This window comes from Lagenorhynchus albirostris, chromosome 13 (genome assembly GCF_949774975.1).
Source record: "Lagenorhynchus albirostris chromosome 13, mLagAlb1.1, whole genome shotgun sequence".
NCBI lineage: Eukaryota > Metazoa > Chordata > Mammalia > Artiodactyla > Delphinidae > Lagenorhynchus > Lagenorhynchus albirostris.
The window spans coordinates 29,167,432-29,194,534 of NC_083107.1; the positions used below are offsets into that span (position 1 = coordinate 29,167,432).

The following is a 27,103-nucleotide window of genomic DNA, read 5'->3' on the forward strand; positions in this document are numbered from 1 at the left end:
TTAAGCGCTGGCCTTCTTGCCGCCGCCGGGGCTGCCTACCCTCCCGTCCAGCCGGCTGTAGGGCTCGAAGGCCGAGGAGCCCAGTTCGTAGCCAGCAGGCAGGTCCAGGAGCGGGGCGGTGCAGAAGCAGAGGGCTGGCGGAGGGGGCGGCAGCGGGGGCGACGCTGAGGCTGAGGTCAGCGGGGTGAGGTGCGGGGACGAGTTCCTGGGGTCACCCAAGGAGGCGCCCCTGTGGCTGGCAGGCAGGCGCGGCGGGCCGGGGGTCAGCGTCAGAAGGCTGGGGGCGCTGGGCGGGGACAGCAGCCGGCCCTGCTCCAGCAGCCGCAGGATGTCGGGGGTGGCGAAGGCCTTGGAGGCCGAGGAGGACGCCCGCTTCTCCAGGTCTCTGCTCTGGTCTTTCTTCTGCTTGGTGCGGCGGTTCTGGAACCAGACCTTCACCTTGGGGTGGAGCAAGGGGAGGGGTGTCAGCGAGGGAGAGGGGACAGGCAGAGCAAAGTGGCGACAGGGGGGTGGGGGGGGGTGGGGGTGGGGGTGGGGGCGAGCAAAGAAAGGGGCAGGGGAGTGGGGAGGGGGGAGCAGGGGTGCAGTGAGAGAGGAAAGAAGAGTAATCAGACTGTCATTAAGATCTTCCCACAATCAGGCTGACTGGGGGAACTGATAAGAGACACTGGCCCCCCAAATCATGGGCACCCCTCCACTGCTACGCTGACCCTAGGATGGAGGGGTGGATCGGCAGCTGGAGGGTGGAGGTGGGAGGGCACAGATGAGTTCCCCTTTTGGCCCGCACTCCTTCCACTCTTAGCCACCCCCCTCCTCCTGTCTCCGCCCCCATGCTGCCTCTGAAGGGAGCTCCCTAGCCCATCTGGCCATCCCCCTGTTTGAAACTCTCAGCAGTTCCCTCCTACCCCATCACCTATAAGGGCTTCTCAACGTGATACCAAGTGTAAGAAGATGTGTCAGGATGGTGAGGGACACTTCCAACGGCCACACACCCAAAGCTGGGGACATCCTAAATGAAGCCACCAACCAAAGGGCAGAGACCTTTTTCAAGGCCTTTGAGAGGAGGAGAACTTGCCCTCTGCCAGCACCCGGCACCCGGCACCCAGCACCCAGCAGTCCAACCCCATCCTAGTCTGTAGAAGGAAAGGAAGGCTGGGGGTTGGGGAGGAGCTCAGTGGTCAGTTCTGCAGGCCCCCTGACAGTGATGGGATTTTCTCCCTTCTCTGGGAAGGACAGGGTGCTCCCCCCAGGAAGCAGGTTTTGGGTCCTGAATCACTTGCAGGACCTGGAAATGCCTGAGAGAAGGAGAGACTGACAGTTGCTCCTCAGCTGGAAAACATGTCAATCACTGCAGCACCGAGACCCGTGTCCCCAGGAGCACAGAGGCTGGTTCTGCCTCTGGCCCACAGGCTGGCAGTTGGCTGGCCAGCTGCCAGCAGGACCAGGAGGGACCACGGAGTGGAGGGCCCAGAAAGAAAAGCGTGGGGAGACCCGCTGTTCCCCTCCAACCTCAGAGGACATAAGGGAAGCTGCAACTCATGTAGTCCCGGGTGAAGGAGAGGTGGAGAGGAGGAGGCTGGCCTGGGCAAGGTGAGCGCAGAGCTAAGGCTGCCTGGGGCCATGCCTAACATGCCACCTGTGGGAGCAACTGCCCCTCTAGCAAAGGCCTCCAGCCATGAGGCTCTTCAGGCCAGAAGGTGCCACTCTCCTTGCCCTCCTACCCTGGGGGAGGTTGCTGGTGGGCGAGGGTGACAGGTGGCTCAGAGCACACTCCCTTCTAGCGGCTGTGATGGGAGGGGCTCTTCCCCTGCAGGTCCCTCCAGCAGTGAGTCAGGCCTGTTCTGAGTGGGCGAAGGGGGAGGGAAGAAAAGATTTGAAACAGATGTGAGTTGGGTGTTTTAAACGGGATTGCATTGAGTTTCAATAACTGAAAGTGACCAGGGAGTTCCGGGATCTACTTGAGGTTGATTGCTGCATTCACTCACTCACTCATCATTCAGCAGATAGGTATTGAGTGCCCACTCTGTGCCAGGCGCTGTTCTAGGCGGGCGGAATCAGCAGTGCACGAAGCCGAGCAAATCCTTGCCGTGTGGAGTGGACACACGGGAGAGGGGGAGATAGAAGATAAACAACCAATAAAAACAAACAGGCGTGGCTGTCGGGTGGCAATAAGTGCTTTGAGCAGCGTCTCTCAAATTATTCGTGGTGAGGAACCACTTTTTATTTAAGTTTCCAATCTGTCGTGGACCAATACTTTTGTAAACTACAATTAACATGAGTTACTAGAAAAATTGCTATGCGTATTTCTAAACACTTCTTCTCCATTTCTGTACTTAACTTGGCACGCACAGATAACAGTGTGTGGGCTGCCACTTTGGAGACACAATAAGGAGGGGAGAGGCGGGGAGGTGACCATCTTATCGGTGGGGTGGCAAACACAGCACCTCTGAAGAGGTGACATTTGAAGGTGTTATGGGTAAGGGATGGCCGAGGAAGATTCAACCAAGTCTGGCTGAAGGAAGTGACTATTAGTCACTCTGGAATTTGATTGCTCCAGGAAGTGGCCCCACCAGACCCGTGGGGACCGTGGCTCTGCGTGTCACTGCAATCCCTTCTCCTGCTGGGAAGCCTCCTGGGTTCTCGGCCAGGCTAGCGCCTACCTCAGGCCAGGCACCACCCCCAAGAACCCCTGAGTCTCAGTTTCTCATCTCTATAATGAAGATAAAAATACCTGGGCTGGACTTCCCTGGTGGCACAGTGGTTAAGAATCCGCCTGCCAATGCAGGGGACACGGGTTCGAGCCCTGGACTGGGAAGATCCCACATGCCGCGGAGCAACTAAGCCCGTGTGCCACAACTACTGAGCCTGCGAGCCACAAATACTGAGCCCGTGAGCCACAACCTACTGAAGCCTGTGCGCTTAGAGCCCGTGTTCCACAACAAGAGAAGCCACCGCAATGAGAAGTCCGCGCACCGCAAAGAAGAGCTGTGCAGCAGTGAAGACCCAACGCAGCCAAAACCAAAACAAAACAAAAAACCTGGACTGTGGCAGGGATCAAATAGGCAATCCCTGTAGAGGGCTTAGCCTGGCCCACACTCAGGGTGAGGTATTGTTTATTGCTCACTTTCTCTGTTCCTACTTCTGAACTAGAGGGAGAGGACAGACTCAGAAGTCATGGCTCCTTGCCTCAGGAAGCTGAGGATGTAGTGGAGAGTGGCACTGACCGCTCCCAGCAAACGGAGGGCAAGTGGGTACAAAGGGAGTGGCAGTAACGGGGATGCCACCAATGATGAGGGAAGATTTCACCAGTGATCTCCTACCCATCCAGTCCTGCTGCAGCTCTGGGTGTAACAGAGAGGGGAGGGCATGCCTAGAACAGCACCTGGTACATAGCAGGCATTCAATAATATATTCACCCCAAAGTATGGGTGAATATACTGAGAATTCCACAAAATTCTAGCCATATAAACTTGGGCAAGTTAATTAGCCTCTCTGAGGCTCAGCCTTATGAAATGGGGATAATATTACCCATAAAGTCATCTTTTTTTTTTTAAATTTTTTGGCCATGCCACATGGCATGTGGGATCTTAGTTCCCTGCACCCCCTGCGTTGGAAGTGCGGAGTCTTTTTTTTTTTTTTTTTTTTTTTTTGCGGTATGCGGGCCTCTCACTGCTGTGGCCTCTCCCGTTGCGGAGCACAGGCTCCGGACGTGCAGGCTCAGCGGCCATGGCTCACGGGCCCAGCTGCTCCGCGGCATGTGGGATCTTCCCGGACCGGGGCACGAACCCGCGTCCCCTGCATCGGCAGGCGGACTCTCAACCACTGTGCCACCAGGGAAGCCCGGAAGTGCGGAGTCTTAATCACTGGACCACCAGGGAAGCCCTGAAAGTCATCTTTTTATAAAGATTAGAAGAGCTAATGAACGTGCCTGCTTTGCATTTTGAGCATGTGATTTAATTTCTGTGCGCCTCAGTTTCCTTCTCTTTAATGTAATAATAATAAAGAGCCATTCTGGTGTACTGAAAAAATACACCTGGTCTTTGTACCTGGTTCTTGGCCCAGAGCTTTTTGTCATCTATAACCAGTTCCTTCTGAGCACACCTGAGTTTATGCTAATGAGGTGACTCAGGGTGGACCCCTAGTTTCAGAATGGGGGTTGGTGGCAGAAAGACCAGACCTGTGACTAGAGGGTTGGAACTTTCAGCCCCACCCCTCCAGGGAGCGGAAGGGGCTGGAGACTGGGTTATAAAGTCTCTTGAACAATAAGGATCGCTCCATGAACTCTCCCCACTCTACCTGGCTCTACGCATCTCTTCCATCTGCCTGTTTCTGAGTTGTATTCTTTATAATCAATCCGTAAAAGTAAATACAGTGTGAAGTGTTTTCCTGAGTTCTGTGAGTCATTCTAGGAAATTATCAAGCCTAAGGAGGGGGATGTGGGAACCCCCCTATTTGTAGCTGGTCAGAAGTATGGGTGGCCCTGGGACTTGCTACTGGCATCTGATGTGGGACTGTCCCATGAGGCTGAGCCCTTAACCTGTAGTGTCTGTGTTAACTCCGGGAGTTAGGGTCAGGACTGAATGGAGTTGCATTGCTGAAAACCCAGCTGGTATTGGAGAATTGGTTGCTGTTGGTGTGGGAGAACACCACATATTTAATGTGGGAAGTGGTGTCAGAAGAAAAACTGCACACCTATCCCACGAGGCTGTGGTGAAGACTAAACCAGTTAGAACACGTCTAGCACTTAGAACAGTGCCTGGTGCACAGAAGCTCTCAGTAAGTGTTAGTTACACTGTAAATTATCTGCAAAACCCCAGGACTGGGGAAAGAAGAAGGAGGGTTGGCAATAATCAGTTAGTCGAGGATTCACTGAGGGCCCACTGGGTGCCCAGCTGTGTGCTGGGCTCCCCAGGGAGGCCTGAAGAGCAGATGTGGCTTTCAAATACATTCTTGCTTTTGGGAAGTGCATACTGGTTGGTGCCCACCACATCTCACACACACACACACACACACACACACACACACACACACACACCCCACAATTTTACAGGTCAAGCCATGTGGAATAGGTCTTGCAGCAAAGTCAAGAAGCCTTAGGGAAGGCTTCCTGGGGGAGAAGGGGCTTGGCCTTGACCTTCAAGGGCAGATAAATGTAGGCTGTACTGCAGGCAGGGCAGGGGAAGGATGAGCACTGAGAAGGAGTTTCTGGCCTGGGCATCTGAGGTGCCCTTGGAAAGAAAGTTTCAGGGGAGAGTTTGGGGGTAAAGCTAGGTAACACAGAGGGAAATTAGGGCAAAGAGAAGGGGTGACTCTGTGCCTAGACCTCAGGGTCTGAGGGGGTCTCCCTGACTCCCCACCCGGAGCTCTGGCCCCGCCTGGCCACTGCAGGCCCCCTGAACACAGCCTGGTTTCCAGCCCCAGTGACTCAGCTGGACGGAGGGCCCAGCTGCCCCAGGCCATTTGCCGGGTTGTTTGGGGCTCTACAGGGGCAGGTGGAGGAAAACAGTCCAGGCGGAGATGCCCCGGCCTGCAGGACAGCAGCTGCTCCCAGCTGCCCATGATCCTGACCTCACTGCCGCGGGACGGCGGTACCAAGGCCAGGGCCAGGGCGGCAGCGGGCGGTGCTCGGAGAGCCTCACAGGTCCTCTGGCAGCTTTCCCCAGACTGTCTGCTTCCTTCTCCTCTCCTTCCTCTCCCCTTCCCTTCATGTGTCCTGGTTTGGCCCTTTCCATACATTTATTGACTGACCTCCCTCGCTGTTTACGTGTAGCTGGACTTAGAGTGTCTAAGTCTTTTTTGACAAGCTCCAGGGTGGTTACCCAGTTTACAGGCAGCATAAAGAGGTCGGGCTGCTTGTCTAAATCCTACTTCTGGAACTTAGTCGTTATATGACCTTGGACAGAACCTCTCCTGATCTGTAAAATGGGATAATATTGGTAGCTACATCATAGGGTTGTTGGGAGGGATTAGTAAACTAACAACTAACTTAGAACAGTGCCTTAGCACAGTAAGTACTGGGGAAGTATTTTTGGGTTGGCCAAAAATTTCGTTCAGGTTTTTCCCTAAGATGTTATGGAGAAACCGAACGAACTTATTGGCCAAGCCAATACTATTAGTAGTACTATTACTATTATTATTATTTAGCTCTATTACCAGCTTGAAATACCTCCATTCACATAGAGTAGGTGCTCAGTGCTATGTGCTAAGCCCTTCCTGGGTGAAGGGGGCATTCAGACCCCTTCTCTCCAACAGGAGGTTTAGAGGCACACTGGGATGAAGGGAGGATGGGAAAAGGCCCAGAATGGGGAAATGAGAGGTCCCGAGCCCAATTTTGTAATGCCTCATCTCGCCGCTGAGTCTTTGCTCCCAGCAAGCCCACCCTCACCATGCCTTCCTGCAGGCTCCCTCCTGCACCAACAGACACCCCCCGGCAACTTGAATGACCCTTCCTCCCATTCCCATACTCCACTGGAAGTAGCACCTGATACATTCAGAAGCCCCACCCCCACCCTGACTCCCTCACCCACACCCTGTTGGCATATACCAACTTTCTCTTGTCAGCACTATATTTATTTGCTCTGGTTTATCTGTAACTTTAAGCCCTCCCCTAGTACATGTCTGAACTCCAAAGCTGGGTCTCCGAGCTGCAGCCCACAGGCCTCACACCCCAAGGACTTCCCCGGGCTGCCAGGGCAGGGATGGAGTGGCCTGGCCCTGCCCTTTTACCTGGGTCTCCGAGAGGTTCAGCTGACGGGCCAGCTCAGTGCGCTCACGGCCCACCACATACTGGCAGTGCTGGAACTCCATCTCCAGGCGGTACAGCTGCTCAGCTGTGAAGGATGTGCGGCTCCGCTTGGGCCGGTCCAGGTCCAGGCCCTTGGGCAGGACAATTTCCCGGATGGTTCCTTTGGCATCTGCAGGGGTCATGAAAAGAGGCAAGTTAGTTCACTAGTTAAGGATTTAAGCCCCCAATGAGGATCTTAATGAGAGGCAGCATAATCTGATGGGGAGCTCCTCATGTCTGGGCCTGGCTGTGTGACCTCTGATAAGTTGTTTACCCTCTCTGGGCCTTACCTCCTTAATCACCCAATGCAGTATGTTGTATCTAATGTATGTATGCGAATGGGCCTCAGCACAAATGTCAGGTCTATCATCATAGCCTGGTCAGAAAGGACTCAGTCTGACCCAGTCAGGATTGTCTTCCCTTAGCAGAATAAGCAAAAAATGGAAAGAGAAATACCAAGTCCTCAAGTGCAGAGGAAAAGATGGATAGAATTGGATATGATCAATCAGGTAAGGCTTACCAGAGGAAATGTCCAGAGCCAGGTCTTAAGCCCTGTGTGTGTGTGTGTGTGTGTGTGTGTGTGTGTGTGTGTGTGTGTGTGTGTCTAGTGTGTATGGGTGCAGTCTCTGTCCACAGACCCTCCTGGGGTCCATGAAGAGGCTTGCTGGTGTGGGGTAGAGCTGGGATCCCCAAGAGGAGCCCGAGGACCATTGCCACTGTATCAAGCTTCTGGGGTGCCTTTGAGAGGGGAAACTTCTGCCACTCCTCGTGTGCCTAGTTCTGTTCAGCAGGGCCACCCTCCTGGGCCCTGGTCCGATGCCCTCCATGCATGGGGTTTCTAATATTTTTTATTTATTTATTTTTGCGGTACGCGGGCCTCTCACTGTTGTGGCCTCTCCCGTTGCGGAGCACAGGCTCTGGATGCGCAGGCCCAGCAGCCATGGCTCACGGGCCCAGCCGCTCCTCGGCACGTGGGATCTTCCCGGACCGGGGCACGAACCCGTGTCCCCTGCGAGCCTACTTAGGAAAGGTTGAAAAATCTGTAGCCCACATTCACCATATAGTCCCACTGAAAGAACTCAGCAAAAGCAAATTTTCTTGGGGTGGGGGGTTTTATATATATATACACACATCAGCTTTCAGTATAGGGGCAAAGATGATCCATGTCTGAACCACATACACTGATGGCTTGAAATCTAGTTATTAGAAAAGTTTTATGTCAAAAATTAAAGTGTGGAAATATGCAGCATCATATTCTGTAGGATTTACCAAACCTCTCCCAACACGTGCTGTTAATAATGATAAAGCTAAACTAAGAGTAATTTACTGTTACACAGGAAGGTGAGTGTCACTGGGAAACTTACCAACTCAAGGCAGCACTTGTTACCAAGCACAGGTAACAAAGCAAACCTCCAAGCTTGCAGGAACTCTGCCCATCTCCAGGGGGCATGCACAGTGGAAGTTTGCAATGCGGTCAGAAGCGTTAAGTGGCTGTGGCCACTCATAATAATAGCTGACATCTCTGCAATGCTTGCTCTGGGCCAGGCACCGTTTTAAGCACTTAAACTTTGCGCATGTCTCAGTGAAGTTGGAACTGTTATTATCCCCATTTTACAGATGGGGAAATGGAGGAACAAATTTTAAGTCACTTACCCAAGTTCATACTGACAGTGTTTAATAAGGTCTAGAAACACCCTCATTTTACTTGATGAATACCCTCTTTTAGTAATCCTTAGTGATTCAATTGATAGGTTATAGTGAAGAAAACTTTTGTCATGGGTAGAAAATGGAATCTTCTGAACGTGTTCATCATTGCCCTGGAAGATGTAGGAAAGGAATTGCATTTGGGATGTGCTGTTTGTTAAGAGGCTGCTTCTGAGCCACAGGACTGTAAAGCCTACTTTCAGAATCCCTACTCTAGAGGGTGAACCTGAGACCTCTCCCTCCAAGTCCCTCAGTGTATTTTATGAGACCGGTTCTTCCTGCCTCCTGCTAGGGCCAGTTAATGTTCACTCCTCCGGGGTGCACTTCAGCTCTTCATGGGCTCCTAGCTCGAAGGTCCTGCCCCCGATCTCAGAGGTTCGAGCACCTTTGTGTTCTCAGTCAGCCTTCGGGGAGAAGGTGAGCCTGGGTGGGGGACAGAGTCATGGCCCAGAGGCTGCCCTCCCCCACCACTGGGCTAGTCTTGCCAGGGCGCTGGGCAGAGCACAGCACACGGAAGGGCGCCCTGCTCTTGGAGGCTTGGTAGAACCATAGGCCTTTGGGGACAACTCAAGCTTCCCCTCATCCCGATACTTTCTACATTTTAAAATAGTGGCATAATATTTGTGATCCCATTGTGACTGGGTCCCCTTTGCACAGGTTATACTGTCTACAACTGTGAAACCAGTCTCAGAACTTTCCTCACAACACTCAAGTGAGCCCAGCTCCACAGGCACTGATTTTATTAAAAGTGTCTTGGGGGGTGGTGTGAACAGGAGACAGGGTGAGGGGTATCATACGTGGTGCTGGAAGCTTCATATCCTCTTCCGGGTAAGCCTCCTGGAGCCCACCTGAAGCTCTGAGCCTGTGCTCCTGACCACTGAGGTCAAACCATATAGCGCCCCCCCTTTCCTCTTTGTAGAGGAGCTAAGAGGAGCATTCCTGCCTTGGGGAGCAGACAAGGGCAGCCCTCCTCCTCAGGGCCAGGAGAGGCAGGAGCATGGAACAAAGGCACCTCAGACTGGTCCCCAGATATCCAAACAGGCCCTACAAATCAGCACATGAAAGAATGTTCAACATCACTAGCCATTAGGGGAAAACAAATGAAAACCAGGAGAAATACGTATCAGAGTAGCGAAAATTAAAAGACTGAGGGGCTTCCCTGGTGGCGCAGTGGTTAAGAATCTGCCTGCCAATGCAGGAGACAGGGGTTCGAGCCCTGGTCTGGGAAGATCCCACATGCCACGGAGCAACAAAGCCCGTGCACCACAACCACTGAAGCCTGTGCACCACAACTACTGAAGCCTGCGTGCCTAGAGCCCGTGCTCTGCAACAAGAGAAGCCACTGCAATGAGAAGCCCACACACCACAGCGAAGAGTAGCCCCCGCTCGCCGCAACGGGAGAAAGCCTGCATGCAGCAACGAAGACCCAACACAGCCAAAAAAAAAAAAAAAAAATTCAAGTTTTATGTTACGTGAATTGCATCTCAATTAAAAAAAAAAAGGGTGCCAATAGGCTGGTGAGGATGCCAAGAAACGAGGTCTCTCATTCCTTGCTGGTGGGAATGTAAAATGGTGCAGCCACTCTGGAAACTGACCTGGTAGTTTAACCTATATTAACCACCCCGTGACCTCATTCCTGGGCATTTATCCCGGAGAAACGAAATCTTAGGTTCACATCAAAATCTACAGGGAGTTGTTCATAGTAGCGTTATTTGTGGTAGCTCCCAAATGGAAACAATCCAGATGTCCCTCAACAGGTGAATGGACAAACAAACCGTGGGACCACAATCGCTATTGATAGACACAACAAATTGGATACATCTCCAGGGAAATTATACTGAGTGAAAAAAGCCAAGGCAGTCCTTCAGATTACGTACTGTATGATTCCATGTATATTACATTATCAAAATGACAAAGTTCCAGAAGTGGAGAACAGATCTGTGCTTGCCAGGGGTTAGGGAAGGGAAGCTGTGACTATATAGGGGTTTCTTCGTGGTGACAGAACAGTTCTGTATCTGATTGGGGTGGTGGTTATATGGATCTATAACTGTGATAAAATGTCATAGTACTATATACAAAGAAAAAAGTGCATGCAAAACATGGGTGAAATCTGAAGAAGGTCAGTGGTCTAGTTAATTACATTGTATTAATGTCAATTTCCAGATTTTGATCATTACTATAGTTATATAGGATGTGACCATTGTGAGAAGCTAGGTTGTAGATACATGGGATTTCCCTACCATTTTTGCAACTTCTTGTGATTCTCCAGCTATTTCAAAATAAAACATTAACAACAACAACAACAACAAAACATGCCATGAAGCTAGAATGATGTTCTGTCACAGAAACTGACAAATCCATTAGTGGAAAGAATACAATAGTGTTTCCCCAAATGCCTTTGCATTTCACTTGTGGTTTGTAAGATGATTTAAAATGGTACGTAAATAAACCTTTGTCATTTCAAAAGATATGCACTTATTTTAGGGTTTACTAGAAAAAATTTAAATCTATGATTTTATATGCTTAGCATGAAGCTAAAGTAGGTATTTCATTTTAAAATATATTATGCTAAAATATTAAGTAAATAAATGAAACATGGATACAACAGAAATAGTAAAGTTGGTATTCAAATAACTGAATATTGGGAAACAAAATGGAATAAGGAATACAAAATAGAGCCATGTACATATAGTGACAGAGTTTATGATAAAGGGAACATTCTATATGGGGACAGGTTGGTCTAGTCTATCAGTGGAGTTAAGTAGATTGATGACCATAAATTATCCGTTTGGAATAAAATCAAGTTAACTTCACATCTCACGCCATAAAGGACAATGTTTCAAATGGATTAGAGAGCAAATCATAGACTATAATATGATAAAGGGATTAAAAGAAATATAGGAGGCTATTTTTAGAATCCTAAGCTTGGGAAGAGCTTTCCAAGCAAAATGCAAACCTGGACTGTAAAGGAAAAATAAAGGATGTATTTGACTACATTAAAGCTAAAATCTTTTGTATGACAAAGGCACCAAAACCAAGATAAAATATGAAAGACAGAATTGAAGAAAATCTTTTTTTAAAAAGCAAAGAAATAATATCCAGATATATAAAATGCAATTATGAATACACAATTTTTTTAGAAACGGCAATAGTCTAACAGCAAAAATGGTCAAGTAATTTATGTGAGCCATTCACAGAAAAGATATCCAAATGGCCAATAAATATATGAAAAAATGAGCACAGCTTCACAGTAATCGGATAATGCAAGTTCAAGCAACAATGGATAATCATTTATCTCCCTTAAGATTGGAAAGACATTAGCAGATGATTAATAAAGCAATGATGCGCTGCTGGGGAATCCACACTCCCATTCACTGCTGGTAGAACCATAAATTGTCGCGACGTTTAAGGCTGCATTTGTCAAGTTTAAAGATGCACACAACTACTGCCCCAGCAATTTTAGTTTAGTAGGTATTTATCCAGAAAAGCACAGGCTCACGTGCTCCAAGGTATATATAAGAATGTTTGCTGAAGCAGTGTTCAAAATGTTGAAAATTCGAAAGCATCCTGAGTGTTCCCTGTAAGGGAAATGGCCGAACAAACTGTGGTACATTTATACCATTCATATTTTATAAAATGTCATGTAGCAATGTAAAAGAATGAGGCAATATCTATATGAACTGACATTAAGTGAAAGAAAGTAAGTAGTACTACCCCATTTATGTAAATAAAACAACTGTGTCTATTCAACCATTCAACATAAATTTAATAAGTGCCTGCTATATGCCAAATAGTATTCTCAGGTCTGAGGATATAGAAATGAGCAAAAGTGACAAGGTCCCTGTTCCCATAGACCTTGTGTAAGGGAGAAAGACAGATAATAAATTTAAAAACGAATATGACTGATAAATGCTGTGAAGAAAATAAAACAAGATAAGGGGATATTACTGACCCTCTCCAAATAGCTAACATACAAGAGTCATAGTGTGTGGGACTTCCCTGGTGGCGCAGTGGTTAAGAATCCACCTGCCAATGCAGGGGATGCAGGTTTGATCCCTGGTCGGGGAAGATCCCAAATGTCGCGGAGCAAATAAGCCGGTACGCCACAACTACTGAGCCTGTGCTCTAGAGCTTACGAGCCACAACTACTGAGCCTGTGTGCTGCCACTACCGAAGCACGTGCACCTAGAGCCTGAGCACCGCAACGAAGAGTAGCCCCCGCTCACCACAACTAGAGAAAACACGAGTGCAGCAATGAAGACCCAAGGCAGACAAAAAAAAAAAAAAAAAGAGTCATAGTGTGTGTTTTTGTATTTGCTATTTTAGCCAGGAGTGGCACAGAAGGCCACTCATCAAAGTCAAGTTAATGTATAAGCCATGAATGCTGTTCGCCAGTGTTTTCAACTCCTTCCAGGCACGTGGTAGGGTTGCACTGATTTTCTGCCCTTTGCAATCAGATGTGGCCATATAATTTGTTTTAGTCAAGAGGAAAGGATGCAGGCACTTTCAGGAGAACACGCCAAAAGCTGGCTGTGATTTGGCACGCCGCCTTCGCCCTACTGTGATAGTCATAGAGGCAGGAGCCAAGCTGGAGCTTGGGTTTCTGAGTACCAAGACCAGCCCCTGCCCACTTGTGATGGACTTATCAAGTGAGTTAGAAATATACTTGTGTTTTGTTAAACCTCTGAAGTTTTGGGTTGTCTCTGCAGCAAAATCTAGTCCATCCTACTGACAGAGCCCCCTTTCCGGAATTGTTCCTTTTCTAGGTGGGGTTGCGGGGGAAGCACCGGGAAGGAGGGGCAGCTTAACTGCAGAGCCTCTTTGTGGGTAGGGTCTTGTTAGGGTGAATTGCGTAAGTCTAACTGGAATGAAGGCTGAGTTTTGCTGTCTTTCAGATCTCCTCAAAGAGAGGTGAGCCCTAGGGGTAGAGGGGAGAGTGAGTTCCATCCAAAGAGTCTTTGCCATGGGAGAGGTGATGACCCCTGCTTGATAACAGATAGCTAATGCTCTTGACCTCCAGGACCAAAAATTACCCTCTCCACCTACCTCTCCCACTAGACCCCCTCAAAGTCCTACCCGACTTCATCCAGGTAGCACCCAGGTAGTTCCTTTGCATGATAAGTTGTTAACATGCTGATTTTTTTTTTTTTGGCTGCATTGGGTCTTCGTTGATGTGCACGAGCTTTCTCTATTTGCAAGGAGCGGGGCTACTCTTTGAGAAGCGCAGCCTTCTCATTGCAGTGGCTTCTCTTGTTGCGGAGCATGGGCTCTAGGTGCATGGGTTCCAGTAGTTGTGGCACACGGGCTCACTAGTGGTGGCTCACGGGCTCTAGAGCACAGGCTCAGTAGTTGTGGCGCACGGGCTTAGTTGCTCCGTGGCATGTGGGACCTTCCCAGACCAGGGATCGAACCCGTGTCCCCAGCATTGGCAGGTGGATTCTTAACCACTGTGCCACCAGGGAAGTCCTGTGCTGATTTTTAAGTGTGACAAGGTCCTTCCTGCCTTAACAAACATAATGTGATCACTATAAAAATTCCTTATAAAAAATTCATTCTCAAGTTTATTGGGAAAATTAAAAATGGAAGAATAGTTGAGAAAAAATGTAAAGAATGAGGAGAGAATACTTGTATTACTATTACAGCAAAATATATTACATATCTACAGCAACTAAAATGGTATGATGATGACACAAGAGTTATGAAGGAAATCCATGCCTATATGAGGAATTGGTATATTATAAAGATATTTCAAGTTAGTTGGAGGAAAGACGAGATTATTAAAGACCTGGCTTTTGGACGATTAGCTCATTATCTGGAATAAAGTAATTTATCTCACACTGCATGCAAAAAATACACAAGATGGATTAAAACTTGAGATGTAAAAAACAAAGCTCTAAAAATGGAATAAAAACTCTGAAGAATTTAAAAAAATAAATGGCAGATTTGAGTACCTAGAAATAAAAGCTTCTGCAGGATGAGCGACAGTTAAAAGACAAGTGATGGATTGGGAGAAAATATTAACGATACATGCATAACAGTCTTAATGTCTAGTACACACACAGCCTCTATAGTCTAATAAATAAAGTCAAGCAGTCCAGTGGGAAACTTAACAAATTAAACAAAAGGGTTATTCAGAGGAGAAGAAATACTAATGGCTAAAATATATGAAAAAATACTCAAGCTCAGAGGGACTTAGAGAAAATGAAAGTTAGAACAGCAATGAGATAATTTTTTTTTCAGATACCATATTTTATTTATCAGGCTGGGAAAGTTGTGCTGGCATAGGTGAGGGAAAATAGGTTTTTTTCAAGCTCTATTGGTGAGAATACAAATTAATACAAAATAAGCTTTTCTTGGAGGGTCATTTCACAATGCCTAGCTAAATTAAAAAATGCATAGTTCCTTTGTTTCAGAAATTTTATAGAGGTTTCTACCCCTGAGAAATATTGGTATACTTTCATAAAGATAGACTCACTGTTTGTAGCAGTTTGTAAGAGGACAAAAAAAAAAAAAAAAAAAAGGAAAAAGCTGAATGTTTATCAACAGGAATACTGTTGATAAAGTCACAGTATAGTCTTGCCTTTGGTTGTTATATAGACATTAACAAGAATGAGGTACATCTCCATACACTGACCTGAACGGATGTCCATTAAATCCTGCTACGTGAAAACAACAAGTACATGTGTACAAACCCAGTTTTATAAAGAACAAAAGGGAAAACTAAACTTTGTGTGTGTGCGTGCTTGTACCTACATAGAATTAAGTCTGGCAGTTTGAACACCTCTCTTTTCTGTTTGCTCTGTGGAGTGGGAGCTGGTCTGGGAGAGAAGATTTCTCCCATCTTACTTTTTTTTTTTTGGTACGCGGGCCTCTCACTGTTGTGGCCTCTCCCGTTGCGGAACACAGGGTCCGGATGCGCAGGCTCAGCGGCCATGGTTCACGGGCCTAACCTCTTTGCCGCATGTGGGATCTTCCCGGACCGGGCACGAACCCGTGTCCCCTGCAACGGCAGGCAGGCTCCCAACCACTGCGCCACCAGGGAAGCCCCTCTCCCATCTTACTTTATGCACTTCTTTATTATTTGGTTTGTTGCCAAGACTATCACAGTCTGTGAAGAGACTATTTTAGCAGTGTACAAAAATATCCCACTTTTATAATATATAACTTACATAATTATGTTTTTCAATTACTAGGGAAAGTTTGGGAGGTTACGTCTTGGGAGTGGAAGTGTATCGTGTGAGGGAAATGAAAAAATTTCAACTTTCACATGATTTCAGCATGGATTAGGTTTGTACTTAAAAGGATCTTATACACAATACTGAGCAGAGTTCCCTGTGCTATACAGTAGGTGCTTGTTGGTTATCCATTTTAAATATAGCAGTGTGTACGTGTCAATCTCAAACTCCCTAATGTCTGCTCAATATTATGTAACAACCTAAAGGGGAAAATAATTTGAAGAAGAATAGATACGTGTATGTGTACAACTGAATCACTTTGCTGAACACCTGAAACTAACACATTGTTAATCGACTATACTCCAATATAAAATAAAAAATTTAAAAAATGGATATTTTATACTTCAAAAATGAAGAGACATTAGAAAGAAAAATAAAAGATAAATTATAAACTCAAAAATTGTAATGTATACTGAAATTTTTGTAACAAAATTTAAGAGTATTGTATTATAAATATATATAACATATACATTATATATAATATATATAATATTGTTACCTTTTGTTGGAGAAGAATTTTCTAGTTGAAAACTAAAATGTAAAAGCCCAAAAGGAAATGACCATTAGATGTGATTAAAGTTTAAATTTGAGTTCAGAAAACCCCCCAACTCACAGCAAAGTAAAAAAAAAAAGAAAAAGAAAAAGAAAAAGATCTGGGGATGTTTGCAACACGTCACAGAAAAAGGGATCATTTCCCTTTTATAAAATATTTTAAAATATGTATATGTTTGTATGTTTACATATGCTACATATATGTTATATGTTTACATAAGTATATTTATATAACATATATTGATATATAAATATGTATAAATAATGTTTACTACTATAAGAAAACAATGAGCAAACCAATAGAGAAATGGCTAAGTATATGAATGAAAAATTCACAGAAGAGGAAATAAAAATGAAAAATAAGTATATGAAAATATGTTTAACCTCACTAGTAATTAAAAACGCCAAATAAAATAAGATTTTTTTTCACTTAAAAAGATTTTACTCTAAAAGATTGAGTATATCCTGGGTTGGGAGGATGTGGAGAAATGGCACATTTATATACAATTTCTGCGAGTATAAATTCATACATTTTTGGCATTTAGAAATAACAATCACAGTTTTAAGCATATATACTTGTATTTTAAAATTTCACTTCTAGGACTTTATCCTGTAATTATATGCATACCAGACATATGTGAAATGATGTTTATAATTTTAAAATTTTTATCATGAGAAATTTCAAACATACAAAATGAGAGAGAATAGTATAATGAATTCTGATATACCTATCCCTCAACTTCAACAATTATAAACTCAGGAATAGTCCCATTCCTTCTATATCCCTGTAATTTTTAGCAAGTCCCAGACATCATATCATTTCATCCAGAAACATTTTTATACGTATCTCTAAAGACTCCTTTAAAAAAGCAATCACAATACTATTGTCACAATTAGAAACATTAACAACCATTTCTTAATATAATAAAATGTCTCACCTGTTTACATATTTTTCACATTGTCTCATGAGACTTTAAAAAAAAATCTGTTCAAATTAGGATACAAAGATGTTCACTGAAGCATTGTTTGTAAGTGTGAAAAACTAGAACCAACGTAAATATCCATCAACAAGGGACTGGTTAAATAAAAGTTTATTATATCTGCATAATGTAGTACTATGCAGCTGTTAAAAATAATGAGGCAGTTCTAGACAGAAAGATGTTTATTAAATGAAGAAAAGCAGTTTGCCAAAACTCTCACTTTTGTAATATATAATTTACATATTTATGTTTTCCAATTACTAGGGAAAGTTTGGGAGATTGCATATTGGGAGTAGAAGTGTATTATGTGGAGGAAATGAAGAACTTTCCATTTTTACATGATACAGCAAAACAGCACAGATTGGTTTTGTAATTAGAAAGATATTTTGTATTTCAGAAAACAAGACATCAGAAACAAAATTAGAGAACAATTTATAAACTAAAAAAACAATTGCAACATATATTGAAAGCAATGAGCTACCGTCCATAATACAGAATTTCTACAAATCAGTAAGGAAAGGAATATTTGAAAATTAAAATGGTCAAATGAAATGAATTAATAGATAGCAGAAGAAATACAACTGGCCAATAAAAATGAAAAAATGCTCAACTTCACTAATAATCAAAGAAATAAAAATTAAAATGTCAGTGAGGTACCTCTTAGCAAAGGTATGTAAGATATACAATGTCCAATATGGGGAAAGGGCAAAGGCGGGGGTATAAATTGCTAAACATTTTTTTCCCCTGGAAGAACAACTTAACATCTATCGAGATACAAAGTGTGAACTGTGATAGCAAGATTTGGGGATACAAGCACTTTCAGGCGTTGCTGGGCAGTGGGTGGGTACCATCTTATGGAGGGCTCCTGGGCACTGTCTTTCAAATTACAAATACAGATACTCTTTGACCCAGTAACCTACTTTCAGGAACTTCTCTGACAGATATACTCACACATGTGGAAATGACCAAGAAACAAGCTGATTTATTGCAGCATTGTATGTAATAACAGAAGATAAGAAAAAAGCTAAATGCCTGCCATTAAGGCACGGGTTATATAATATACATTATGGTCCATCCAGTCTCTATAAATGGAATACTATGCATCTGTAAAAAAACTAACAAGAAGTTCTTAACATCCCAAGATACACTGGTAAGTGAAAATAACAAGGTGCAGAAAAATATATAGAGATGTCACCATATGAGTAAAAAACAAAAGGAAAAAAGGTAATATAGCTGCACTGACTTGCATAAGCATAGAAATTATTTCGAAGAACATAGTGGAAAGCAGTAAATAATGGCTGCCTTTGAGCCAGGTGGGAACTGAAGGATGGGGGACACGGATGGGAGAGAGATTATTCACTGTGTGCTTAAAACAACTTTTTGATATTTGAATCAAATGAAATAGTTACTATTTTAAAATTAAAGGAAACACATTAAAAAAAATTTTAGTGCGTGTAAACCTTTTGAAGCAGCAATTCCACTGCTAGGAATTTATCCTTTGGAAACACTCAAGGGCACAAAAACCCGGGCATTGAGAGCTCATTTCGCAATCTCCCAAACCTTCCCTAGTAATTGAAAAATAATAAATATGTAAGCTATATATTACAAAAGTAAGATTTTTTGTAAACTATTTTTTTATTTGATAAACTTTATTTAATAAATATCTTTGTATCTAGGGCTTCCCTGGTGGCGCAGTGGTTGAGAGTCGACACCGTGCCCCGGTCTGGGAGGATCCCACATGCCGCGGAGCAGCTAGGCCCGTGAGCTATGGCCGCTGAGCCTGCGCGTCCGGAGCCTGTGCTCCGCAACGGGAGAGGCCACAACAGTGAGAGGCTCACGTACTGCAAAAAAACAAACAAACAAACAAAAAATCTTTGTATCTGGAAGTGCTCTAACCACTGCATAGTACTGCATTAAGCAGATATAATAAAATTTAATTTAACCAGTCCCTTGTTGATGGATATTTAGGTTGGTTCTACTTTTTCACAGTTACAAACAATGCTTCCCTGTACCAGGGAAAAATAACAGGAACGTCCTCCCAGAGGATAGGAGAATCCGGCATTCCCCCACCAGAGGAGTACTGTACAGTCACGGAACTGTGTGAAACGGGCCAAAGAGATGATCCCTGCGGACTGTATTTTTTTTTTAATGGTAAATCGCAAGACAGCTTATGTAATATGATTCTGCTTTCGCTACTGTCTGTATAGGAGAGCGAGGAAATCTGAAACACACCTGAAACTGGGTACGCTGGCTTCTACCACTTCGGTTTGTTTGTTTTTACCTTGAGTACGTATTACTTTTTGAATTTAATTTCTCTATCTTCCTGTCTACATCGGGAGCGTGGCCTTTACATTCCTCCACCCGCCGCGCCCTGGCTCCCCGCAGCTCCGCCGTGGGCGGCGGGACAAGCAAAACACAGAACAAACTGTGACTTTAAATACCCGGTTATTTCAAGCTCCAACAGAGGACTGGGGACGTGTGAATTGGGCGGGGAGGAGGAGCGCGGATTTATCTAGTTATTTACCTGGTTGGCTTTGCGGGTGGAACCTCACCCTAAGCAGCTGCAGAGAGCCGGGAGACTCACTACCGCCCTTTCGGCCCTGTGCTTCCCTCGGCCTCCTGCTCCTCTAGGGGGCCTCCCCGGCCCTGGGGATCCAAGGAACCAGTAAAACAAACCATATTTGAACTTTTTCAGGTTTTGCATTTCAGTGGTTCCCAAGTTGAGGATTGCACGAAATTACAGAAACATGGCGTCGTCAACTTTATATTTTAACACTTATTCTGCGCTCTGGCATCATCACCATTTCATGTAAGGAACGACTTTGTAACGTCAAAAAATAAGGAGGTCATTTCACAACAGATGTTCTTCCCAGGGAGGGGCGTTGCGGCCTCCTACCTCGTGAAACACGAGATGTGGATGGTTTCGCCTCCTCTCATTCGTTCGGCAAATATTTACTGAGTGCCTCCTGTATGTGTACGGAACGCGTCTGGGGAGATCGCGTGGGTTTGGCGAGGGCGGTGACTACCTCCTACGTGGTCCCCGCGGGGCATCAAGGGAACCGGGCTCCGGCGCCCGCTTCCCTTGAGTTTAGCGCCGACATCGCTCCCTCGCCACCCGGGCCCCGCCGCCGGGGCGCGTCAGGACCCCGGCAAGTCCCCGCTTGCGAGGCAGTCTCTCGGTTGGTAAGCTGGGCACCAGCAGCCCCACCGGGTCGGTCTGGCACGTAGTAGGTACTCATTAATGTTTGTGGAATGAATCAACTAGCAAGCAAAGGGGGAGATCATGGGAGAACGTGGGAGAGTTGGTTCGGGGGATTTTACTAGGCCTGGGGGGAGGGGTGGCAAGCAGCATCCCACGGTCGCCCCCATCCCCCGGCCGCGCTCGAAGCCCTGGCTTTTCCGGGTCCGCCCACTCCCCGGCTTTGTAGGCCAGATTCCGTCCTGGCACTGCCACCTCTTTCCGTAGTGTCCACTGCCACCCCGGCACCCCTAGCCGAGACCCTCCAACCTCCCTCCTGGATGGGCGCGGGGTGGGGGGCAAACCAAGCGCATTGACCAGCCCTGGTCCCAGGGATCCCTGGGCAGGCCTACTCTGCCTCGGCGTCCTCTGTCAGAGATGTTCAAACTGGGGTACGCAACTCCGCGGATGCACGGAGAGCAATCCGCTACCCGCTTTCCGAGGAGAGTCAAGCCGATCTTTAGTTTATATTAAGCAAACAGGAAATAAAAGGCAAAATTCACATGCTTTTCTCTATCCCGCCCTCGCCGGCCCCACGCCCACTTAAAGTACAAATCAAAGAAACTGCGAACTGAGAGGGAGCTCGCGTTGTTTACTACGGCCCCAGCCTTGAGTCCGGCATAACTGAGGAAAGAGCGTAGGGCCAACAGGAGCCTTAGAAGCCCTCTGTCGCCACGGGGGGTGCACAGTGTGCGGAGACCCAATCTGTTTGGTGTCACCGTACAAAGGCCCAGGGACACACGCTGCTGCAGTCCGTTCCCTCCCCTCCAGTTCCGAGTACCCACATGCAGTCCCAGCCTCCCTGCCCGGCTGGGTCACCTGTGGGCCACCTGGGAGCTCAGACCTTTCAGGTGTGCGTGTGTGCGCGCGCGCGCGCGCGCGCGCGGGATGCGGCAGCGGGTCCACCGGCACCCGAGTTCAACAGCCCACCCAGGGCGGCAGCAAGAGCTGAGAACACAAGGAGCCGCCAAACGCCCTGCACAGTTCCCTGAAAATGAAACGGTGCACGCGAGACACACCAACAAGACGATGCATTTGGCTGCAGGTCTGCTTCTGCTTGTGTGTGTTGGGGGTGGGGTGGGGGCATGGATATAAAGGAGAAAAATAAAGAGCAAAAATGAAAGGGCCCAGCACAGACCCACCCGAGAATGCGGGTCCTTCTGCCAAAAACAAGGCATAAACATAAAACAAATACAATCCCAGGAAAATATAAAAGAAACCTAATACCTGCCACAAGCCCCCAAACTAAAACTAAAACCAAAAACCCCAAAATGCAATCCCCTGCATGAATCATTTAAACCTTTTAACCACTGCTTGGCGGGCTGGTCCTGGGTTATCGCCTCTCTTAGCAGACTTATACTGAGGCTATAGTCCCGAGGTCCGGTGTCTGGAGGGCCCAGGTGCTGGGACTCGCAATCCAGTGCTCCTTCCAATACAACACTCTGCCTCACCGACTCCACTGCCAAAACACGCCATCAGGAAGATGGCAGGTGTGCCCTTGTGGAGCTGCCACAACCTGCCGGGGGAGGACTGATCGGTCTGGGCGGAGTCCTCCTAGGTCCAGGGGCTGCTGTAAATTCAAGTAGAAAGGGAGGTGATGCTGGTCAACGCTGAGCCCAGCCCTGGCTGCAGAAGGGGGTTGTCTGTTCCCATGGGTCGATACTAGCTCAAGCCCCGGAAGGCTTGGCCCCTTGCCCAGCGTCCTCAGACATGTCTGCAGCATCCGTCCAGTGCCCTGCCTGGTGTACACCATTGTGCTGTGTTTTGACCCATGCATTTCTGCAGCGCGGGTCCATCACTGCGCTCGGATTCTCAGGGGGCTGCAACACCACTAAATTCAATGACCCCCTGCTGCAAACCCACATCCACAGAGGGAATTGTTCAGCCACAGCCAGAGGCCCTGGACTTCCTGTGTCCTCCCACATCCCCAGCCACTGGTCACATACATCAGGCTCCCAGATGAAAGCATTTCCGCTAGTGGGTGTTGGTGCTATGGGGTGAGGGGGTAGCCATTCACTCAGTCAAAGGATTCCACAGTTTTCCTGTCTCCCTGCTCCCAGACAGAGGGGTGCTGAGCCAGGGCCGGAGTGCCGCAGGCCTCAAGGTGCGGGAGTGCCCGGCCGGCAGCCTCTAAATCCTGCTCCACTCAGGCCAAGGTGGCAGCACAGAGTTGGTGAGGCCTGATTGGGGTTTTGAGACTGGCAGGTCAAAGGGACGCTTTGGGTGAGCTGGGACCAGCGCTAGGCATTGTTCATAACATCTGCTGGGTGGGGTGACGCTGGCAGGCAGCCATTTCCGGCTCTAGCCAGAGGGGTTGTTGAATTCGACTCGATTAACTTGCGAATCACGTAGGTGCATCTGAGTGTGCGTAGACTGTGGGGTTTGGGAGTTTTGGGGGGAGAGTTGTCCCACCTCTTCTGATTGCAGGGATCCCGGCTCAACGGAAAAAGCCATATCACCCAAGGCTGCAGCTAACTTAGAGCCATGGCTCTCCTTCCATCTGCTTCCTGCCCGCGCCTTGTCCTTTCCAAACATAAGACAAAAGGATCTCCCACCCCTTCTTGTCCTTTCCAAACATAAAACAAAAGGATCTCCCACCCCTTCCCCTCATCAGTCAACGGGCTGTGCAAGCAGAGGTGTGGGGCAGCCTAGGCGGCTCTAAGGTCCCTGTGGAAGCCTAGCTGTGTCCCCGGTGGGGTGTGTGGGGTGCCTGTTGTGTGTACGTCTGTCATCCCAGTGGCCTTGTTTGTGCCCATGTGTGGCACGAAGCAGCCTCCATTTTGAGGCAGGGGATGCAGCAAGGTCAGCCTCCCTGGCTCCCTGACCCACATTTTGCAGAGGCAGGGAAACGTGAGTGATTGGTGGAGCGAGGGTTCCTCAAAGGGGATGCGGGGGGCCGCACTGCGTGGTCTGTAAGGTGGCACTGGGCCTCCTTTCATTAGCCGGTCCTTGACCCCTTGGCCGTTCACCTCCCAACACTTAACACAGCCTCTGGGCCCAGGGGGTGCAGTTGGGGAGGCCTCTGAGGAAGTAGGCCCACTGCCTGAAGCAGTTTGAGTCTCCTGAGTTCTCTCCCCTTTCATTCAATGGAATATTTATGGAGATCCTGTCGGTTGGTTGCAGTTTTATAGACACCATCTCTGACCCTTAGCATAGCCCTTGTAGGGAAGCACTATGCTTTCTTTGTACAGATGAGGAAACTGGGGCACGGAGAGGCAAAGACACTAGTTCAAGTTCAAAGGGCTGTAGTAAGGCCTGTATTGCAAACCAACTTCGCTTAATTCCAGCACCAGGCTTTCCTCTTCTTCCCCTGCACCTTGGGACTCCCCCAGCAGATCTGCTACCCTGGGGTAGAGCCCTCAAGGGAGCAAGTGCTGAGTGGAAAAGAGACAGAAAGAAAGACCCAGAGAGAGTGGGGCTCTTTCCCAGAATCTTCACCCCACCAGCAACCTGACAGCTGAGATGCTAACCGCCTACCTCCCCCCTTTTTATGGTTTCCTCCAAGGGTACTTTGGGAGGATGTGTCCTTGGAAGTCAAGGGTAAAATGTACTCTTCGCTTAGAGCATACTGGAGGGACATTCAGCCAGGGGCCAAGACGCTGCAGACTTCCCTTCACCAGTGCAGAGCCTTTCATCTGTCAGAGCCTCTGCCCTGGGCCCAGTGGGGCTGGAGTGACACAGGTGACCCTGGCTAGGCGGGATTAGCGGTAAATGAGGTCCCTGGTATCTCAGGCCTGTAATAACCTCCTTGTCATTAAATGGAAAGGACAGAGGGATTTAGGAGGGCCCTGTTTACCTTTTATTTCTTTTAGGTGCATAAATACCTCCTCTGTGCTCTATTTCCATTATGCTGTATAAGTGTAATGGCGCTGCTGTATTGCCTACACGCATTTGTAGAAGTACACCTGCCAATGCACACAAGCTGCCCCACATACAGTAGGGGGTCCATCTCTTCCTGGCTGTGGGTTGCTCCTAGACTGGGTGGTCTCTTGGAGGGTAATTTTTTACTCCTACCTTTTGTGAGCCTACACCTAGGAGTTATTATTTTTTTTTTTACCTAGGATTTATTTGACTGACATCTATACACAAAATCTATTCGATCTACATGTGGAGTTAGTAGAGCAGAAGGGATGGTAGGTGGACACAGAACTCACAATTGTCCAGGCAGAAGGAAATGACTACCCATAGATGGAGTGTGAGGTGGTGAGTGTCCTGCAGGGACTTGAGGTCCTAAATTTGGGAGTGTGGGCTTAAGGGGCTGATTTCTCTGTTTCTGGAAGCCCTGCAGATCTCCCTAATGGAACTCCAAGCTGGCTGCTAACACCTTGTATCCAGGACATCCCACAGTCTATGGAATGAGATCTAATTTAATCCCAGGTGCCCAACAGGTCCACATACCTGTTGGAATCCCTGTTGGGTGGGGACCGCCTCCCCATACCCTGTCCTTTGACCACCTCCCCATACCGTCCTTTGACCCAAGCCTGACCCAGAACAGTGCTGGGTGACCATACCTGGCCTGGAGTTTCCTGTGTTTTCTGAAGACCAGGGTCCCTGAGTCTGTGTCCAAGATGGTCATCAGTCAACTTCACATTGGGCCGCCTCCATGCTCTACCTTAGCCCCTTTGCCCAGAGCCACCCAAACCCAGCAGCTGTGCCCGACCAGGCCAAGGTGTCCCAGTCTGCGTGTGGGTAGCTCCCACACAGCCCAGCCCAGATCAGACAAACTCGGGGTCCTAGCGCTGGAGCGAGCTCGAGCCAGTGTCAGTCAGGCTGGTTTCCCTTCCCTAGGTGGTGGCCGAGGAAATCAGCTCTGGCTGATTTCTTTCTAGGCCCTTAGGCTTGCAGGAGAGGTGTTCAAAAAGAAGGGGCAAGAAAAAGGCAGCGGGAGGAAGCCGGGAGCGAGTTGGAGGAGGAGGCCGGGGCAGCCGTTACTCTCGAGTGGCCTCTTCTAGGCGCTGGGTCTCCCGGTCCTGGGACTCCGGGATGATGGGGGAACAGACCTCAGGCTCCGACCACGGCCTACGGACGGGCTGAAGGCAGGACTCTGGGATTCCCTTTCTTCTCCCATCTCGCTAGGCCAGGCCCGGGTCCGGCTAAAGGCGAGCCTAGAGCTTCGCGTGAGGCTGTCTTTGGGGGCCGGGGTAGCCTCAGCCTCGCGGCGAGGAAGCCAGGCAGAGCTGGGCACTCGGACGCTTGCAGGAAGGGAATGCGAGCTCGGCGGAGAGAAATGGCCAGGAAAGAAGAGAGGAGGGCGAAGGGTGAAGAAGAACGGGAGAGACGCAAAAGGCCCGGCCGGGAGAAGGCCGCGCCGAGAGCCGGCTGCGCCCAGGCGCCGCGAGGAAGTGGGAACCGAGAAAGCGAAGCCCAGGCGGGCGAGCGGGGCGCACGCCGCCCTCTGCGTCCCGGCACCCTCTCCCGGGAGCAGCCCGGTGCGTCTGCGTGGCTGGGAACGGGAAACAGGGCTGGGCAGGGGTCGGGGAGCGCCCCAGCTGCTGAGCGGAGCCTGGCCTCTTCCTCCCGCGGTTCCGGACGCTGATGCCCCTTCGTCCCGACTCCGCAAGGCGCTCGTGACGCTTTTCTCCGCACCCGCCGCGAGGGCCGCGGGGCGGGGACTCGGCTCTCCGCATCCCGCACTCACAACTCCGCCCCCGCCACAGTAACCCGCCCGGATGGGCCTGGGAAGCTGAGAATCGTTAAGGCGGTGAAATGGGGATTTCTTCGGTACCGGGCGCTGCTTTGTCCCCTGCACTCAGCTCGCTGTCCAGCACACAATAGACGCTCAAAACAATGTTTGCTGAATGAATGACTGAATGATGACTGTCTGAATGAATATATGAATTGGGAGGTGGAGGATGCAGGAAGGTCGGAGGCGCCAGTAGGGGATGGGAGGGGCGTCCGGTGGGCCAGGGCGTCGAGCTGTCCTCTTACCTCGCACCAGGATGCGGCGGCAGTGGTCTGCCTCTCCGAGCCCCGGCTGCCCGTCGCTGTCGGCGCCGCTCTCCCTGGAGCCCGCGGGGCTGGAGGCGGAGGTCCCGGCAGTCTCCTTTGGGCTGCGGCCGCCGGCATCAGCACTCGAGTCCTCCGCTCCGCCGCGGTCCCCGCCGCGCCCGCTCCGCGACTCCCGGCGTGAGGTGCCGCGGTCGCACTCGGCGCCCCCATCGCCCATGCCGGCCGCCACCTTCGCCTTAGCCACCGCCTGGCCAGCCTGGGCCGGCCAAGCCTGCTCCTCCCCGCCCCTCGCGCCCCCCGCCCCCCCTCGCCCCCCTCGACCCCCGTGCCCCCCCGCGCCCCCCGCCCGCCTCCTCTTCCTCCGGCCCCGCCCCCGCCCGGCCGCTCCACCCCTCCCTGCTGATTGGTCTCGAGTCGGGGTTCTCCGACTCCCAGCGGTGCGCGAGGGAGCTGCGCCTAGGGATGGGGGTTCGTTGGCCCTGCTCCCCCACCCTTGTCTAGCCCCACACTCAGCCCGACAGAGGGAGGCCAGGGAGGCCCTACATCCTCTCCTGAATTGTATCAACTCCCTCCCCCAACCACCAGCCTACTCCCTCCCCACTCCCTTCATCCCCAGGGAAGCGCTGTCTCCGCACGCCGGCTCTTTCAGCGGGATCAATAA

At 48.8% G+C, this 27,103-nt stretch overlaps 1 protein-coding gene across 1 annotated transcript; it reads right to left on the reverse strand.

Moving 5' to 3' along the window:
• Nucleotides 1–26,659, reverse strand: VAX2 (ventral anterior homeobox 2). Its single transcript, XM_060168480.1, has 3 exons — nt 26,422–26,659; nt 6,727–6,914; nt 1–438 (listed from the first exon to the last, which is right to left on the reverse strand). The coding sequence occupies exons 1-3, from the start codon at nt 26,657–26,659 to the stop codon at nt 1–3; spliced, it is 864 nt and encodes a 287-aa protein (XP_060024463.1).
• Between the last annotated feature and the right edge of the window lie 444 nt (nt 26,660–27,103).